General features: G+C 61.7%; 2 protein-coding genes across 2 annotated transcripts in view; one reads left to right on the plus strand and one right to left on the minus strand.

The window, feature by feature from the left end:
• The window catches only part of LOC140689560 (uncharacterized), an 81961-nt gene extending 79219 nt beyond the window's left edge, over positions 1 to 2742 (minus strand). The window contains exons 1-2 of the mRNA XM_072950601.1: positions 2678 to 2742; positions 1440 to 1797 (exon numbers count right to left, since the gene is read on the minus strand). Of these exons, the coding sequence (XP_072806702.1) occupies positions 1440 to 1797; positions 2678 to 2705 (386 nt within the window). The 5' untranslated portion in view covers positions 2706 to 2742. The remainder of the gene's footprint in view (positions 1 to 1439; positions 1798 to 2677) is intronic.
• Positions 2743 to 16630: 13888 nt separating this feature from the next.
• LOC140689568 (uncharacterized) lies at positions 16631 to 19149 on the plus strand. Its single transcript, XM_072950609.1, has 2 exons — positions 16631 to 18150; positions 18852 to 19149. The coding sequence occupies exons 1-2, from the start codon at positions 16831 to 16833 to the stop codon at positions 19023 to 19025; spliced, it is 1494 nt and encodes a 497-aa protein (XP_072806710.1). The 5' UTR covers positions 16631 to 16830; the 3' UTR covers positions 19026 to 19149.
• Positions 19150 to 19556: the final 407 nt, after the last annotated feature.

Below are 19556 nucleotides of genomic sequence, written 5' to 3' on the forward strand. Positions count from 1 at the left end.
GCAGGTGGCTTGTCCAGGGTGACAGCACTGCTGGCGGGGGAGCCGGGTCTGAACCCAGCTGTGTCGTCAGAGCTGTGACCCTGGCTGCATCCAGGCCTCCCCAGGGCAATAGGAGGGGCCGAGTTGGTGTCACTGGGTGGACATGGCATGGGGTGGGAAGTGAGCCATCAGCAGCCCAGAGAGGCCCTTGGGGAGCTTTGTGTAAGGAGGAAGCTTGGGGAAGGGGACCCCAGGAAGTGACCTCACTTCCCTGGCAACAGAGCCCAACAGAACTTGGGACCCAGGTCACCAGGCACCCGCTGTGTAGAGAAGGACACTTCTCAACTGACTTGGCTGGTGAACTCAGCTCAGCTCAGACATGTTTTGTTGCATCCCAAGATCCCGAGGTCGCGGCCCCCGGAAAGCCCGCAGCAACGGCCTTTGCCAACAGTGCCGACAGTGGGTCGGGTCTCACCCCAGGCGCCTCTGGCCTTTTGGCCAGAGGGACCGAAAGGTAACACAGGGAGGCCCAGGGCAGGCCCGCCCAGGCCGGGTCACCACTCAGACCCCACCCGGGTGGCCCCACGGCCCCTTCCTGACTGGTGGCGGTGGGGCAGTCATGTTGGGGGGGGGTCCTGCCTCAAGCAAGAGCAGGCTGAGGAAGGGTCAGAGGCCTGGGGGGCCGATCACGTCCCCAGCCTGGGTCCAAGTGGGCTGGCTGGGATGTGGAGAACCGGGGCAGGGCCCTGCTGCCCGAGGTGGCGCCCATGCCCTAGGGTGTGTCTCTTGCCTCCCGGGTGACTGAGATGACCAAGGTCCCAGTCGGATCTGGCAGCAGAGGGTCGAGTGGGGCAGAAGCAGGAGTGGTCCTGGCCGGGCAGGGCTCTGAGACCTCCGGACCGGGCCGGCTGCCGGTCACTGTCATTGCAGAGCCAGACACCGCAGGATCCGGGGAACCAGGACACTCATGCCACCTCTCCAAGTGAGGGGCTGGTGTGCCACACTGTGGAAGGCCAGCACAGGCTCCAGAAGAGTCTGGGTATGAAGGGCTCCCCACCACCACGGCCTCCTGCCCAGACATCGCCCAGGTCTCTCCCCAGGATCTTGCCCAGGGCTGAGGGGCAGCTCAGCACCCCCGGCTCTGACCTGGAGCACCGTGCCCACCTCCTGGGGATTCAGGTAGAGGACCAGGAGCCCCCCGAAGCAGAGCCCAAAGGTGAGAAGGGCGGGGCCGGTGTGGGTGTGTAGGTGAGGGAGGGCGGAGGGCTGGGCCACACAGGGAGGCATCCCCAAAGTCTGTAGTTGGGACCAGAGCAAAGACTGGCCTCAGACCACCTGTCTGGAAGAATTCAGTCACAGAACAAGTGCCTGTGGGCACTTGCTCAGTGGGAGCTGCCTGCAAAGCTCTGGGAAGATTTCTGTCCTTGAAAAGGCACGTGGAAAGGGAGGCATGTGGGTACCTTTTTCCAGGTTGTGCCTGAGCAGAACCACTAGACTTAAAGCTCTCTCCACGTCCAACAGTTACAGGTCCAGAGCAGGCAGAGGCAGGGGAAGACGCCAGAAAACAAAAACAGGACCACCAGGGTCCAGCACGAGACCGCGAACACCCTCCAGCTGCTCCTGCTGAACATGAAGATCCTGCTGCTCCAGCTGCATATGAAGAGCCTGCCGCTCCTGCTGATCTTGCCACTCCCGAAGAGCCTGCAGCTCCTACTGATCTTGCCGCTCCTGAACAGCCTGCAGCTCCTGAAGAGCCCGCCGCTCCTGAAGCGCCTGCCATTCCTGCTGATCTAGCTGCTCCTGAAGAGCCTGCTGCTCCTGCTCATCTAGCCGCTCCTGAACAGCCTGCAGCTCCTGAAAAGCCTGCAGCTCCTGAAGAGCCTGCCGCTCCTGCTGATCTTGCCACTCCTGAAGAGCCTGCTGCTCCTGCTGCTCTAGCCGCTCCTGAAGAGCCCGCCACTCCTGAAGAACCTGCCGCTCCTGCTGATCTAGCCGCTCCTGAAGAGCCCGCCATTCCTGCTGATCAAGCCGCTCCTGAAGAGCCTGCCGCTTCTGCTGATCTAGCCGCTCCTGAAGAGCCTGCCGCTCCTGAAGAGCCCGCCGATCCTGAAGAGCCTGCTGTTCCTGCTGATCTAGCCGCTCCTGAAGCGCCTGCCATTCCTGCTGATCTAGCCACTCCTGAAGAGCCCGCTGCTCCTGCTAATCTAGCCGCTCCTGAACAGCCTGCAGCTCCTGAAGAGCCTGCCGCTCCTGCTGATCTTGCCACTCCTGAAGAGCCTGCCGCTCCTGCTGCTCTAGCCGCTCCTGAAGAGCCCGCCACTCCTGAAGAACCTGCCGCTCCTGCTGATCTAGCCGCTCCTGAAGAGCCTGCCGCTCCTGCTGATCTTGCCACTCCTGAAGAGCCTGCAGCTCCTGCTGATCTTGCCACTCCTGAAGAGCCTGCAGCTCCTGCTGATCTTGCCGCTCCTGAAGAGCCCGCTACTCCTGAAGAGCCCGCCGCTCCTGCTGATCTTGCCACTCCTGAAGAGCCTGCAGCTCCTGCTGATCTTGCCGCTCCTGAACAGCCTGCAGCTACTGAAGAGCCCGACGCTCCTGAAGAACCTGCTGCTCCTGCAGATCTAGCCGCTCCTGAAGAGCCCGCCATTCCTGCTGATCTAGCCGCTCCTGAAGCGCCTGCCGCTCCTGCTGATCTAGCCACTCCAGAAGAGCCCGCTGCTCCTGCTCATCTAGCCGCTCCAGAACAGCCTGCAGCTCTTGAAAAGCCTGCAGCTCCCGAAGAGCCTGCCGCTCCTGCTGCTCTAGCCGCTCCTGAAGAGCCCGCTGCTCCTGCTGATCTAGCCGCTCCTGAAGAGCCCGCCACTCCTGAAGAGCCCGCCGGTCCTGCTGATCTTGCCACCCCTGAAGAGCCTGCAGCTCCTGCTGATCTTGCCGCTCCTGAAGAGCCCGCCGCTCCTGAAGAACCTGCCGTTCCTGCTGATCTAGCCGCTCCTGAAGAGCCTGCCGCTCCTGCTGATCTTGCTGCTCCTGAAAAGCCTGCAGATCCTGCACCTGCACCTGCGCCGCTGGGCAGTGGAGAACCATTTCGGGCATCATCACCCCCTAGGGCTGAGCCCCCTCTGCCCCCTCCTACACCTTCTCCAAAATCCCACCATGAATCCCCTCCCCTACCCGAAGTTGACTTCCCTACCCCTGAATTTGCTTTTGTTTTGTTCTTCTTTAGTTTAGTTTATTTGTTTTACATCATTTATGGCATTCTATAGTTTTCCATTTCCCACTTCCTTTAATAAAATACAGATTTTTTCCCTTTTAAACTGCATTTCAGGAACATTAAGTGCATTCCCATGCTGTCCGACCATCACTACCATGTAGTTTTATGCTATTTATGCCCGTGAAGTACATCTCACCACGGCCTCAAACCCCTCATCTGAGGACGGACTGATGCCTGAAATGGTGGGAGATGACAGGTGTGGGCACGTTGCTGGGATCAGAGTTGATCCCAGGGAACCCACTGTATTGATGGGCAGCAGGTTCAGTGTCCAGGTGCTCTGTTCCGGGGAGGGCGGCTAGAGATGTGCAGAGTGCCCTCCCAGCGGTCCCCGTGCCTGTGTTGGGAACTGACCATCAAGGGGGGCCTGGTGAATGAACCGGACGCTAGAAAGGGACACCCCTAACTCCCCCAATTTGGAAGGCGGGGCTCCTTCTCCCTGCTGAGTGATGTGGCAACTGAGAATTTCACACCCCCCACGCCCTAGCAGAAACTTCTCCTCTCACAGAGCCCACCCTCCCATGGGTCCCACTTTCCCCTGAACCCAGAGGCAGAGCCCCTCTGCCAGACAAGGGATGGGTAGGAGGGGTGGCTGCAACCTTACGGGAGTGGGCGTGCACCGTGCTTGACCCCTGAGCTCCCAGCTGTGCAGCAGAGGCCCAGGGAGGACTTGCCAGGGAGGGCCGCAGGGCAGGGGCAGGGCTGAGTTCTGCATGAATCCTGACTATGCGGGGGCCGAGGGACCTGGTTTTGAGCCACGTCCTGGGTCTGGGCACGATGCCTTGTGATCCCACAAGGGAGACCTCTCTGCTCTCATTGTTCAGATGGGAAGACTTGAGCCTGCCCACCTGAAGCGACGCCCTGCTTCCCCAATTGGGGAGGAGGCTGAGTTGGACTGGGCCCCACAATCTTCAAGGAAGATTGCTCTCCCCAAGGTTGGCTCTCTGGGTATAAACCTGGGCAAGGGAGTCCTGACTACCCCCTGCGCCTGCTCTGTGCTGGTAACCTCAGTACACAGAAGCCTTGAGTCTCAGTCCACCCAGGAACCAAACGTTCACCCGCCTACAGCAGAGACAACTGAGGCTCAAAGAGGAAGGTCTGCCCTGGAGATGGTGTGGAGGCCCAAGTCTCAGAAGACAGGTGAAGCCAGGGTCTCAAGGATACTGCACAAACAGGACTTCACTCTGAACTGGGAATGTTGTGGAAAGACCCTGGGGGCCAGGGTGGAGGAGATGGGAAGCAGACCAGAGCCCGGGGGAAGGCAGGGAGCCCCAGGAATGCCTCCATGCCCTCGGCACAGGGCAGGGGAGCAGCTCTGAAGATATGACAGCCGAGGCTGCCCAGGGGGCCTTCATCACTACCACTTTGCTCGGATGACCTCAACAGCCCCATGACCACACCCATTTGACAGATGCAGACAGACACCAAGTTAGCCACCAGGCTGACAAGGAGAGGAGCTGGGATCAAATCCAGGATCAGATTCCAAGTGCTCCGCTCGCTGGCCCCAGACTAAGCCTGCCTGCCAAAACCGACCCCAGGGCCTCCCGCCTGGCACTCTATATATACCTCAGTGGGCTCCCCTGCTGAGCCATCCCATCCCATCCCATCACACTGAGACAAAAGCACAGAGGCCTGGGGTCCAGGAGACAGGACTGGTAGCAGGGCCAGGGTGGGCACGTTCTGCCCACCCCCCTTTGCTGCCCCAGCCCAGGTGTCAAGTGGAAGCCTGACTGACGTGGAAACTGGCAGTGGGTGGGAGAGACAGGATGCCCCTTAGTTTCCCTGGCAACTGCTGCAGAACTGAGTCTTTCAGGATAAATTCAAGTTAGGCCTCAGCTGCTGAAACACCCATTATTTCAAGGCTGGTTACCTTGGTGACCCAGGTGGTGAGGACGTGGTGGGAGGAGGGGGTGGAGAGGCCAGGCAGGGGGCCACCGGCTCAGAGGACAGGCTGACCCTCAGACCTAGACATGACCCTGGTCACACACTGAGCCTTGAATTTCATCACAGACTGACCTCGGGTCCTGACACAGGGTGCCTGGCCCTTATCACAGACGAGCCCTGTTCCTGGTCCCAGACCGCCACCTGAGCTTGGCCGCGCAACCACCACGGAGGGACACTCAGCGAGTGGTGACTGCTACTTCTGTTATCATTGCTGTGCCGTTAACGTGCGTCCCACTCACAGCTGACACCTAACGAATGTCATTCAGACTAGCGTAACCGCAATGGGGGACTGTTCGCAAGGACTCCTGGGGCCCACAGTGCTCGGCAGAGGCTCGCAGGACCCCCTCTGCTGGGTGGCCACAGGGCTCCTGGGCTGGGTGGGCTGTGAGGGGGCAGCAGAGGAGTGGGCAAGGCTGGGGGGAGGGCTGCCCCTCCAGGCCCAGAAGGAAGCAGCCATTCTCCCCCGGCTCAACGCCCCCTCTGTCTGGAAGCCTCACTTTCATCTCATTACCTGATAAACTGAGCAAATGAACGGCAGCCAGGCAGCCTTGGCCACCCAGGAGACAGGGCACACGGTCAGGGGGCTCCCAGCCTCCTTCCCACCCTGGCGCCCCAGCCTGCAGGCTATGGCCTCTCTGGCCCACGGGGCCTCAGTCGGCCGGGATGAGGGCCCTGGGAGAGGCCCGCATCCTGCTAGGCCTTCCTGCTTCCTGGGCAGAGCTCTCCCCAGCCCAGCAGGTGAGGCAGCAGAGGCAGTGGGTCCGCCCCTGTCCATTCCTGCCCTGTCCTCGCCCACCAGGCCGGTTCCCCAGGCATCCAGGCCGTACTCCACGACCTGTGAAGTTAGGGCGTGTCCTGGGGCATGGAGTTCCTCCTCAGCCCAGTACATGGATGTGCAAATGAGGACCACAGGGGACAGGACAGCTCTCTGAATTCCCCCACCCAGTCCCCAGTCCCCTCCACCCTAGCCCCCATGGGTCCTGACTTGGGCCATCTGTCCAGAGGCAGGCAAACGCAGAGAAGACTACCATGAGAGGGAGAGGGATACAGAGCTAAGAGGCCAGGAGAGCAGGAGAGCAGCTGCAGAGGTGCAGCCAGGCAGGGACAGAGGTGGAGGACAGGGGACAGTTGCTCAGGCCCAACAAACACTTCCCACTTGAGCCTGCACATTCCTGGGCCTGCACACTGCTGGGCCTGCACAAACCTGGGCCTGCACGAACCTGGGACTCTTGACAGCCGTGCCTGCCCTCTCCTAGGCATTCACACTCCTGGAACTGCACACTCATTGGCCTGCACCCACCTGGAGCTGCACAATCATGAGCCTGCACATACTTGGGCCTGCACCCTGCTGGGCCTGCACATTTCTGGGCCTGCCTTCTCCTGGGCCCGCACAATCCCTCATCTGCACACTCCTGGGCCTGGACATTCCTGGGCCTGCAGAGTACTGGGCCTGTATACCCCTGGGCCTGCACACTCCTGTCTCTGCACACTCCGGGTTCTGCACACTCCTCGGTCTGTATACTCCTGGGCCTGTACACACCTGGGCCTGCACACTCCTCTGTCTGCACACTCCTGGGCCAGCACACCCATGGAACTGCACACTCTGGTGTCTTCACACTCCTGGGCCTGCACGCTCCTGGGCCTTTCCTCACCTGGGCCTGCCCCCAGTTCGGCCCGCCCTCTCCTGGACCTGCACACTCTTGGGCCTGCACACTCCTGGGCCTGCACACTCCTGTCTCTGCACACTCCGGGGTCTGCACACTCCTCGGTCTGTATACTCCTGGGCCTGTACACTCATGGGCCTGCCGTGGCCTTGGCCTGCACGCTCCTGGTCCTGCACACACCTCTGTCTGCACACTCCTGGGCCTGCATACCCCTGCATCTTCACACTCCTGGGCCTGCACAACCCAGAGCCTGCACAGATCTGGGCCTCTACACACCTGGGCCAGTACACACGTGTGCTTGCTCCCCCCCGTGTCTGCAAACTCCTGGGACTGCACATTCCTGGGTCTGCACACACCTTGGCCTGCACACTCATGGGCCTGTTCCGTCTTGTGTCTGCATACCTCTGGGCCTGCACACTCCAGGGCCTGCACACTCCTAGGCCTGCCTTATCCTGGACCTGGACACTCTTCTGTCTGCACACTCCTGGGGCTGCACACTCTTGGGCCTGCACACTCCTGGACCTGTACAATCCTGGGCCTGCCTTATCCTGGCCCTGGACACTCTTCTGTCTGCACACTCCTGGGGCTGCACACTCTTGGGCCTGCACACTCCTGGACCTGTACAATCCTGGGCCTTCCCTGGTCTGGGTCTTCCCTGGCCTGGTCCTGCACACTAATGGGCCTGAACACTCCTGGTCCTGTACACACCTCGGCCTGCACCCTACTGGTCCTGCACACTCCTCTGTTTGCACACACATGGAACTGCACACCCCTTGGCCTGCACACTCCCAGACCTGCACAATCTTGAGCCTGCACAATCCTGGGCCTGTACACTCCTGGGCCTACACACCCCCAGGCCTGCACACTGCTGGGCCTGCACACTCCTGAGCCTCCCTTCTCCTGGGCCTGCACAATCCCTCATCTGCACACTCCTAGGCCTGCACACCCTTGGGCCTGCACACTCCTGGGTCTGCACACTCCTGTCTCTGCACACTCCGGGGACTGCACAGTCCTCGGTCTGTATACTCCTGGGCCTGTACACTCCTGGGCCTGAACACTCCTGGACCTGTACACTCCTGGGCATGCCCTGGCCTGGGCCTGCACACTAATGGTGCTACACCCACCTAGGAATGCACACTCATGGGCCTGCACACTCCTGGGCCTGCCGACTCCTGAGCCTGCATTCTCCTGGTCCTTTCCTCGCCTGGGCCACCACCTATTAGGCCCGCCCTCTCTTTGACGTGCACACGCCTGGGCCTGCTCACTCCTCTGTCTGCACACCCCTGCGCCTTGACACCCCTGGACCTGCACACTCCGGGGCCTGCGCATCCCATGGCCTGCACACACCTGGGCCTCTACACTCCTGGGCCAGTACAGTCATGTGCCTGTTCCGCCCCGTGTCTGCACACTCTTGGGACCGCACAGTCCTGGCTATGCACACTCCTTGGCCTGCAGACTCCTAGGCCTGTTCGACTTCTGTCTGCACACCTCTGGGCCTGCACACTACAGGGCCTGCACATACCTGGGCCTGCACGAACCTGGGCCTCTTCACTGCTGGTCCTGCCCTCTCCTAGGCCTGCACACTCCTGGAACTGTACACTCATGGGCCTGCACACTCCTGGACCTGAACAATCTTGAGCCTGCACAATCCTGGGCCTGTACGCTCCTGGGCCTGCACACTCCTGTGCCTGCCCTCTCTTGGCCCTGCACTCTCCTTGGCCTGCACACTCCTGGCCTGTTCCCTCCTGTGCCGGCACACTCCTGGGACTGCACACTCCTGGGCCTGCCCTGGCCTGGGCCTGCACCCTCCTCTGTCTGCACACTCCTGGGACTGCACAGCCCTGAGCCTGTACACTCCTGGACCTGCACACTTCTGTCTCTGCACACTCTGGTGTCTGCACACTCCTGGACATGCACACTCCTGGGCCTGTACACTCCTAGGCCTGCCTTATCCTGGCCCTGGACACTCTTCTGTCTGCACACTCCTGGGGCTGCACACTCTTGGGCCTGCACACTCCTGGACCTGTACAATCCTGGGCCTTCCCTGGTCTGGGTCTTCCCTGGCCTGGTCCTGCACACTAATGGGCCTGAACACTCCTGGTCCTGTACACACCTCGGCCTGCACCCTACTGGTCCTGCACACTCCTCTGTTTGCACACACATGGAACTGCACACCCCTTGGCCTGCACACTCCCAGACCTGCACAATCTTGAGCCTGCACAATCCTGGGCCTGTACACTCCTGGGCCTACACACCCCCAGGCCTGCACACTGCTGGGCCTGCACACTCCTGAGCCTCCCTTCTCCTGGGCCTGCACAATCCCTCATCTGCACACTCCTAGGCCTGCACACCCTTGGGCCTGCACACTCCTGGGCCTGCACACTCCTGTCTCTGCACACTCCGGGGACTGCACAGTCCTCGGTCTGTATACTCCTGGGCCTGTACACTCCTGGGCCTGCCGTGGCCTGGGCCTGCACACTCCTCAGCCTGCACACTCCTCTGTCTGCACACTCCTGGGCCTGCACACACCTGGGCAGGCACACTCCAGGGCCCTCTGACACCTGTGCCTGCACACTCTTGGGCCTGTCTTCTCCTGGGCCCGCATGAACCTGGGCCTCTTCACTGCTGGTCCTGCCCTCTCCTAAGCCTGCACACTCCTGGAACTGCACACTCATGGGCCTGCAGACTCCTGGACCTGCACAATCTTGAGCCTGCACCATCCTGGGCCTGTACGCTCCTGGGCCTGCACACTCCTGTGCCTGCCCTCTCTTGGCCCTGCACTCTCCTGTGCCTGCACACTCCTGGGCCTGCTCCCACCTATGCCTGCACCCTCCTAGGCCTGTTCCCACGTGTGCCGGCACACTCCTGGGACTGCACACTCCTGGGCCTGCACACTCCTGTGCCTGCCCTCTCTTGGCCCTGCACTCTCCTTGGCCTGCACACTCCTGGCCTGTTCCCTCCTGTGCCTGCACACTCCTGGGCCTGCTCCCACCTATGCCTGCACACTCCTAGGCCTGTTCCCACGTGTGCCGGCACACTCCTGGGACTGCACACTCCTGGGCCTGCCCTGGCCTGGGCCTGCACCCTCCTCTGTCTGCACACTCCTGGGACTGCACAGCCCTGAGCCTGTACACTCCTGGACCTGCACACTTCTGTCTCTGCACACTCTGGTGTCTGCACACTCCTGGGCCTGTACACTCCTAGGCCTGCCCTATCCTGGCCCTGGACACTCTTCTGTCTGCACACTCCTGGGGCTGCACACTCCTGGGCCTGCACACCCCTGGGCATGCCCTCTCCTGGGCCTGCAAACTCCTGGGCCTGCACACTCCTCTGTCTGCACACTCCGGGGCCTTCCCTCTCCTGGGCCTGCCCCCAGTTCGGCCGGCACTCTCCTGGAGCTGCACACTCCTGGGCCTGACCTATCGTACGCCTGCACAGTCCTGGATCTGCACACTTCTGGACCTGCTCCCTCCTGTGCCATCACCCTTCTGGAACTGCACATTGGGCGCCTGCACACTCCTGTGCCTGACACACCTGGGCCTGCACGCTCCTCGGCCTGCACACTCCTCTTGTCTGCACACTCCTCTTGTCTGCACACTCCTGGGCCTGTTCCGTCTTGTGTCTTCACACCTCTCGGCCTGCGCACTCCAGGGCCTGAACACACCTGGGCCTGCACGAACCTGGGCCTGTTCACTCCTGGGCCTGCCCTCTCCTTGGCCGGCACGAACCTGGGCCTAAACACCCCTGGGCCTGCCCTGGCCTGGGCCTGCACACTAATGGGGCTGCACACACCTAGGAATGCACCCACCTGGGCCTACACACTCTTCTGTCTGTACACTCCTGGGCCTGCACACTCCTGGGCATGCACACTCCTCTGTCTGCACACTCCTCGGCCTACACACTCCTAGGCCTGCACACTCCTGGGCCTGCTGACCCCTGTGTCTGCACACTCTTGGGCCTGCACACACCTGGACCTGTACCATCCTGGGCCTTCCCTGGACTGGGTCTTCCCTGGCCTGGGCCTGCACACTACTGGGCCCGCACACTTCTGCAACTGCACACTCATCGGCCTGCAAAGGCACGACCTGCACAATATTGGGCCTGAACACACATAGGCCTTTATCCTCCTGGATCTGCACACTCCTGGGCCTGCACACTGCTGGACCTGCACAGCACTGGGCCTAAACACACCTGGGCCTGCACACTCCTTCTCTGCACACTCCTATCTCTGCACACTCTGGTGTCTACACACTCCAGGGCCTGCACGAACCTAGGCCTGCTCCCTCCTGTGCCTGCATACTCCTGGGCCTGCTCCCACCTGTGCCTGCACACTCCTAGCCCTGTTCCCACCTGTGCTGGCACATTCCTGGGACTGCACACTTCTGTGCCTGCACACTTTTGGGCCTGCACACCCCTGGGCCTGCACACTCCTGGACCTGTACACTCCTGGGCCTTCCCTGGTCTGGGCATTCCCTGGCCTGGGCCTGCAAACTCCTGGGCCTATACACTCCTGGGCCTGCACACTCCTGTACCTGTACACACCTGGGCCTGCCCTGGCCTGGGACTGCACACTAATGGGGCTGCACACACCTAGGAATGCACCCCCCTGGGCCTGCACACTCCTCTGTCTGCACACTCCTGGGCCTGCATAACCCTGGATCTGCACACTCCTGGGCCTGCGCATCCCAGAGCATGCACAGATCTGGGCCTCTACACACCTGGGCCAGTACACACGTGTGCTTGCTCCACCCCGTGTCTGCAAACTCCTGGGACTGCACATTCCTGGGTCTGCAACACCTTGGCTTGCACACTCATGGGCCTGTTCCGTCTTGTGTCTGCATACCTGTGGGCCTGCACACCCCAGGGCCTGCACACACCTGGGCCTGCACGAACGTGGGCCTCTTGAATCCTGGGCCTGCCCTTTCCTAGGCCTGCCCACACCTGTGCCTACACATTCCTGGGCCTGCACACTCCTGGACCTGTACACTCCTGGGCGTACCCTGGCATGCGCCTGCACACTAATGGGCCTGCACTCTCCAGGGACTGCACCCTCCTGGGCCTGCACACTCCTCTGTCTGCACACTCCTGGGCCTGCCCCAAATTGCCCTGCCCTCTCCTGTGACGGCCCTCACAAGTCCTGCACACTCCTAGGCCTGCACACTCGTGTACCTCCTCCCTCCTGTGCCTGCACACTCCTGGCCATGTACACTCATGGGCCTGCCCTCTGCATGGCGTGCACGGTCCTAGGACTCCCCATTCCTGCGCCTAGACACCCTAGGGCCTGCCCTCTCCTGGGCCTGCACACTCTGGGGCCTGCCCTCACCTGGTTCTGCACACTACTGGGACTGTACACCCCTGGACCTGTACACTGCTGTGACTTCCCTGGTCTGAGTCTTCCCTGGCCTGGGCCTGAAAACTACTGGGCCTGAAAACTGCTGGAACTGCACACTCATTGGCCTGTAAACTCCAGGACCTGCACAACCTTGGGCTTGAACACACCTGGGCCTGTATACTCCTGGGCCTGCACACTCCTGTCTCTGCCCACTGTGGTGTTAGCACACGCCTGGGCCTGCAAGAACGTGGGCCTGTACACTCCTGGGCCTGCACACACCTGACTTTGCACACTCCGGGGTCTGCACACTCCTCGGTCTGTATACTCCTGGGTTGTACACTCCTGGGCCTGACCTGGCCTGGGCCTGCACGCTCCTGGGCCTGCACACTCCTCTGTCTGCACACTTCTGGGCATGCACAACCCTAGACCCTACACTCCTGGGCCTGCGCATCCCAGAGCCTGAACACACCTGGGCCTCTATACTCCTGGGCCACTACTCTCATGTGCCTGCTCCGCCCCGTGTCTACACACTCCTGGCACTGCACAGTCCTGGACCTGCACACTCCTGGGCCTGCCCTGGCCTGGGCCTGCACACTAATGGGCCTACACACACCTAGGAATGCACCCTCCTGGGCCTGCACACTCCTCTGTCTGCACACTCGTGGGCCTTCCCTGGTCTGGGCCTTCCCTGGCCTGGGCCTGCAAACTACTGGGCCTGCAAACTCCTGGAACTGCACACTCATTGGCCTGCACACTCCAGGACCTGCACAATCTTGGGCTTGAACACACCTAGGCCTGTATACTCCTGGACCTGCACACTCCTGTCTCTGCACACTCTGGAGTTTGCACACGCCTGGGCCTGCACGAACCTGGGCCTGTACACACCTGGGCCTGCACACTCCTTTATCTGCTCACTCCTGAGACTGCATACACCTGGGCCTGCACATTCCTGTATCTGCTCACTCCTGAGACTGCATACTCCTGGGCCTGCAAACTCCTGGGCATGTACAATCCTGGGCCTGCACACTCCTGGACCTGTACACTCCTGGGCCTGCCCTGGCCTGGGCCTGCACACTAATGGGGCTGCACACACCTAGGGATGCACCCTCCTGGGCCTACACACTCCTCTGTGTGCACACTCCTGAGCCTGCACACCCCTGGGCCTGCACACTCCTCTGTCTGCACATTCCTCGGCCTACACACTCCTAGGCCTGCACACTCCAGGGCCTGCTGACTCCTGTGTCTGCACACTCTTGGGCCTGCACACTCCTGGACCTGTACAATCCTGGGCCTTCCCTGGTCTGGGTCTTCCCTGGCCTGGGCCTGCACACTACTGGGCCCGCACACTTCTGCAACTTCACACTCATCGGCCTGCACAGTCCACGACCTGCACAATATTGGGCCTGAACACAACTAGGCCTGTATCCTCCTGGATCTGCACACTCCTGGGCCTGCACACTCCTCTGTCTGCACACTCCTGGGCCTTCACACACCTGGACCCGCACACTCCTGGGCCTGCGCATCCCAGAGCCTGCACACACCTGGGCCTCTACACTCCTGGGCCAGTACAGTCGTGTGCCTGTTCCGCCCCGTGTCTGCACACTCTTGGGACCGCACAGTCCTGGCTATGCACACTCCTTGGCCTGCAGACTCCTAGGCCTGTTCGACTTCTGTCTGCACACCTCTGGGCCTGCACACTACAGGGCCTGCACATACCTGGGCCTGCACGAACCTGGGCCTCTTCACTGCAGGTCCTGCCCTCTCCTAGGCCTGCACACTCCTGGAACTGCACACTCATGGGCCTGCCGTCTCCTGGGCCTGCACACCCCTGTCTCTGCACACTCCGGGGACTGCACACTCCTCGCTCTGTATACTCCTGGGCCTTTACACTCCTGGGCCTGCCGTGGCCTGGGCCTGCACGCTCCTGGGCCTGCACTCTCCTCTGTCTGCACACTCCTGGGCCTTCACACCCCTGGACCTGCACACTCCTGGGCCTGCGCATCCCAGAGCCTGCACACACTTTAGCCTCTACACTCCTGGGCCAGTACATTCGTGTGACTGCTCCGCCCCGTGTCTGCACACTCCTGGGACTGCACAGTCCTGGCTATGCACACTTCTTGGCCTGCAGACTCCTGGGGTTGTTCGACTTGTGTCTGCACACCTCTGGGCCTGCACACTCCAGGACCTGCAAATCCTGGGCCTGCACACAACTGGGCCTGCACACTACTGGGACTCCACACTCTCTGTCTGCACTCTCCTGGGCCTGCACACACCTGGGCCAGCACACTCCAGGGCCTGCTGACTCCTGTGTCTGCACACTCTTGGGCCTGCCTTCTCCTGGGCCCGCACAATCCCTCGTCTGCACACTCCTGGGCCGCACGCTCCTGGGCTTTTCCTCGCCTGGGCCTGCCCCCAGTTCGGCCCGCCCTCTCCTGGACCTGCACACTCTTGGGCCTGCACACTCCTCGGCCTGCCCTCTCCTGGGCCTGCACTCTCCTTGGCCTGCACACTCCTGGGCTTGCACACTCCTGGACCTGCACACTACTGGGCCTGCTGAATCCTGTGTCTGCCCACTCCTGCGTCTGCACACTCGTGTGCCTCCTCCCTCCTGTGCCTGAACACTCCTAGGCATGCACACACCTGGGCCTGCCCTCTCTTGGCCCTGCACTCTCCTTGGCCTGCACACTCCTGGCCTGTTCCCTCCTGCGCCTGAACACCCTTAGGCCTCCCCTACCTGGTTCTGCACACTCCTGGGTTGCACACTCCTGGGCCTGCTCCCACCTATGCCTGCACACTCCTAGGCCTGTTGCCACGTGTGCCGGCACACTCCTGGGACTGCACACTCCTGGGCCTGCCATGGCCTGGGCCTGCACCCTCCACTCTCTGCACACTCCTGGGACTGCTCAGGCCTGAGCCTGTACACTCCTGGGCCTGCACACTTCTGTCTCTGCACACTCTGGTGTCTGCACACTCCTGGACATGCACACTCCTGGGCCTGTACACTCCTAGGCCTGCCCTGGCCTGGGCCTGCACCCTACTGAGCCTGCACACTCCTCTGTATGCACACTCCTGGGCCTGCACACTACTGGGCCTGCACACTCCTGGGCCTCCTCCCACCTATGCCTGCACACTCCTAGGCCTGTTCCCACCTGTGCCAGCAATCTCCTGGGCCTACACACTCCTGCACCTGCACAGTCCTGTGTCTGCACAACCCTGGGCAAGCACACTCTGGGCCTGCACACCCCTGGCCATGCCCTATCCCGGGCCAGCCCCCACTTCGCCCGACCCTCTCATGGACCTGCACACTCCAGGGTCTGCTCACATCTGTCCCTGCACACTCCTGGGCCGGCCCTCTCCAGTGTCTCCACACTCCTGGGCCCGCACACTCCTGGGCCTGCATACTCCTGGACCTGCCCTGTCCCTGGCACCAGCCTCCTTCACCCCAACGGTGCCACTCACACGGCTGTGGCGTCTAGCCAGGAGCCCCCAACCGAAACCCCTCCCGAGGGACCCCCTTGCCGGTCCCCAGGGAAGCAGCGGGGCTCCTCTTACCTGCGAGGCGGAGACGTAGTCCAGCTGCAGCCTGACGTCCAGCTGCCGGGCGTGCAGGGCCAGCGTGCATGAGGACAGCAGGATGGCCGTGATCGGCTGGAAGCTGCCCCCGGAGCCACTACCGCCCCTTGGGGAAGAGGAGGAGGAAAATCCACGTCAGTGCCAAGAACACAGGACCCGTCCACAGAGGGCCCCTCAGGTGTGACAACCCCAGAGGCGCCCGCAGCCGACCTGGGCTGAGAGCCACTTCTCTCGCGGAAGCTCAAGGACCTATGCTGAGCCTCCCTCTCCCTCCCTAAAGAGGGAAAACCCAGAGGTTTTCTAACTTTGCACTCACTGTCCATGTATCAGCCATGTCTAGTTTACCTCCCCAGCACGGCAGACCCCCTCCCTGCCTTCCCCACCCCCTGCAGGCGGCTCTCGGGGGCTGGGGGGGGCGCCCTTCCTCCCTGAGGCCAGCCCTGCTGGGGCAGCAGGTGTAATAGAAAAGACCAGATCTGACTGCCTATTAGATCTGTTCTTTTTCCTTTAACCCTCTGCTGTTTTCCAGGCTGTCTTACCAGCTCTGCACCTTTTGGAAATCAATGTTGCCTTCAGCCTGAAATTGACAGAAGAGCCTGTTCTCAAGGCTCTCAGCCTTCAGGATAAAACCTCTTTTGCTCTCCCATACACACAAGCAGCTGCAGAACAGAAAGTAACATTTGTTTTGTTAGAGGTTTTACAGGGGCCCCATGAGCTGACCCACAACTGCAAAAACAAAGAATTCCTGCACCAAGGACTTTGCACCAACCACCCACAAGCCCTCTCCTTTTTAGCGTAAAAGGAGCCTGAATTCTCACTCGGAGAAGGTGGCTCTCCAGGACATTAGCCTGCCATCTTCTCGGTCAGCTGGCTTTCCAAATCAACTCACTATTCTTTACCCCGACACCGCGTCTCCCGATTTCTTGGCCTGTCGTGCGACTTGCGGAATGAGTGTGGACTTGGAAACACAGGGAAGGAAAGCCAAGTCAGGACTCTCACCCTCTGCCTCTGCTCAGAATACCACCAACGGGTTGCTGGGACAGTGGACGGAAAACTGAGGCTGCAACACGACCATGAGCACTGGGCCTGGGTGGGAGAGATGGCGGGTGCTGTCCGAAGCGCACCCGGCCTCCTTCCGAGTCACATCACACCCACGTCCCCAGACCCAGGGAGGCCTGGAGCCCCACACAGCAGAGCGCCTCCAAACCTGCAGATGCCCAGTGACCGGTCCACTGTGCACCCTCTGGCGCCCTCCTCCCCGCTCCTCCTCCTTCTGCCCCGCTGGCTCAGCCCTGGTCCCACCACATCCTCACCCAGGGCCAGCACTGCTGCAGGAACACCCTCGGCAGGCCGCCCAGCCTCACGCCCTCAGGTCCGCACACCTGGTTGGTGCAGCTCTGCCCCTTTCCAGCCCTCACCACCGACTCTCCAACCGCCTGCTCTCCCGCCCTCCGCCCCCAGTCCTACAGAGCGCCTCCTCTGGTCACGGCATCCTGCCCTCCAGGGTCGACAGGGCCTGCACAATCCTGGGCCTGCACACAACTGGGCCTGCACACTCCTGGACCTGCGCACTCCTGGACCTACGCACACCTGGGCCTGCAGGAACCTGGGCCTGTACACTCCCGGGCCCGTTCCGTATTGTATCTGCACACTTCTGGGCCTGCACGCTCCTGGACCTGCGCACACCTGGGCCTGCACGAACTTTGGCCTGTACACTCCTGTATCTGCTCACTCTTGTGACTGCATACTCCTGGGCCTGTACAACCCTGGGCCTTCTCTCTCCTGGGCCTGCCCCAGTTCGGCCGGCACTCTCCTGGAGCTGCACACTCCTGGGCCTGACCTATCGTACGCCTGCACAGTCCTGGATCTGCACACTTCTGGACCTGCTCCCTCCTGTGCCATCACCCTTCTGGGACTGCACACTTGTGCGCCTGCACACCCCTGTGCCTGACACACCTGGGCCTGCACGCTCCTCGGCCTGCACACTCCTCTTGTCTGCACACTCCTGGGCCTCACCTATCCTACGCCTGCACAGTCCTGGATCTGCACACTTCTGGGCCTGCTCCCTCCTGTGCCATCACACTTCTGGGACTGCACACTTGTGCGCCTGCACACTCCTGTGCCTGACACACCTGGGCCTGTACGCTCCTGGGCCTGTACACTCCTGGGCCAGCCCTGGCCTGGGCCTGAATACTAATGGGCCTGCACACTCCTGGGACTGTACCCTCCTGGGCCAGCACACTCCTCTGTCTGCACACTCCTGGGCCTGCACAACCCAGAGCCTGCACACACCTGGGCTGAACACTCCTGTGCCAGTACACTCGTGTGCCTGCTCCCTCCCGTGTCTGCACATTCCTGGGCCTGTACAGTCCTGGGTCTGCACACTCTTTGGCCTGCACACTCCTTGGCCTGTTCCGTATTGTGTCTGCACACTACTGGGTCGGCACACCCTAGAGCCTGCACACTCCTGGGCATGCCCTCTCCTGGGCCTGCACTCTCTTCGGCCTGAACACTCCTAAGCTTGCACACTCCTGGACTTGTACACTCCTGGGCCTGCCCTGGCCTGGGCCTGCACACTAATAGGCCTGACACTCCTGGGAATGCACACTCCTGGGCCTGCACACTCCTCTGTCTGCACACTCCTGGGCCTGCCCCATTTGGCCCTGCCCTCTCCTGTGACGGCCCTCACCTGTCCTGCACACACCTGGGCCTGAACACTACAGGCCCTGCACACATCTGGCCCTCTACCCTCCAGGGCCTGCCTTCTACTGGGACCGAACAATCCCTCGTCTGCACACTCCTGGGGCCTGCACGCTCCTGGGCCTTTCCGTGCCTGGGCCTGCCCCCAATTCGGCTGGCCCTCTCCTGGACCTGCACACTCTTGGGCCTGCACACTCCTGGGACTGCACACTCCTGGGACTGCACTCTCCTTGGCCTGCACACTCTTGGGCCTTCTTCCTCCCGTGCCTGCACACTCATAGGCCTGTTCCAACCTGTGCCGGCACACCTCTGGGTCTGCACACTACTGTGATGCATACTCCTGGGCCTGCACACTCCTGGACTTGTACACTCCTGGGCCTGCCCACTAATGGGCCTGCACACTCCTGGAAATGTACCATCCTGGGCCTGCACACTCCTCTGTCTGCACACTCCTAGGCCTGCACACTCCTGGGCCTGCACATCCCAGAGCCTGCACACACCTGGGCCTCTACACTCCTGGGCCAGTACACTCGAGTACCTGCTCTACCCCGTGTTTGCACACCCCTGAGACTGCACAGTCCCAGGTCTGCACACTCTTTGGCCTGCACACTCCTAGGCCTGTTCCGTCTTGTGTCTGCAGACCTCTGGGGCTGCACACTCCAGGGCCTACACACACCTGGGCCTGCACGAATCTGGGCCTGTTCACCCCTGGGCCTGCACACTCCTGTCTCTGCACACTCCTGGCCTTGGATACTCCTGGGACAGTACACTCCTGGGACTGACCTGCCCTGGGCCTGCACTCTCCTGGCCCTGGACAAGCTTCTGTCTGCACACACCTGGGGCTGCACACTCCTGGGCCTGCACACTCCTGGGCCTGCCCTCTCCTGGGCCTACACTCTCCTTGGCCTGCACACTCCTGGGCCTGCTCCCTCCTGTGCCGGCACACTCCTGGGCCTACTCCCACTTGTGCCTGCACACTCCTAGGCCTGTTCCCACCTGTGCCGGCACACTCCTGGGACTACACACTCCTATGTCTGCACACCCCTGGGCCTGCACACTCCTGGACCTGTACACTCTTGGGCCTGCACAATAATGGGCC

The sequence above is a fragment of the Vicugna pacos genome, chromosome 26 (genome assembly GCF_048564905.1).
Source record: "Vicugna pacos chromosome 26, VicPac4, whole genome shotgun sequence".
NCBI lineage: Eukaryota > Metazoa > Chordata > Mammalia > Artiodactyla > Camelidae > Vicugna > Vicugna pacos.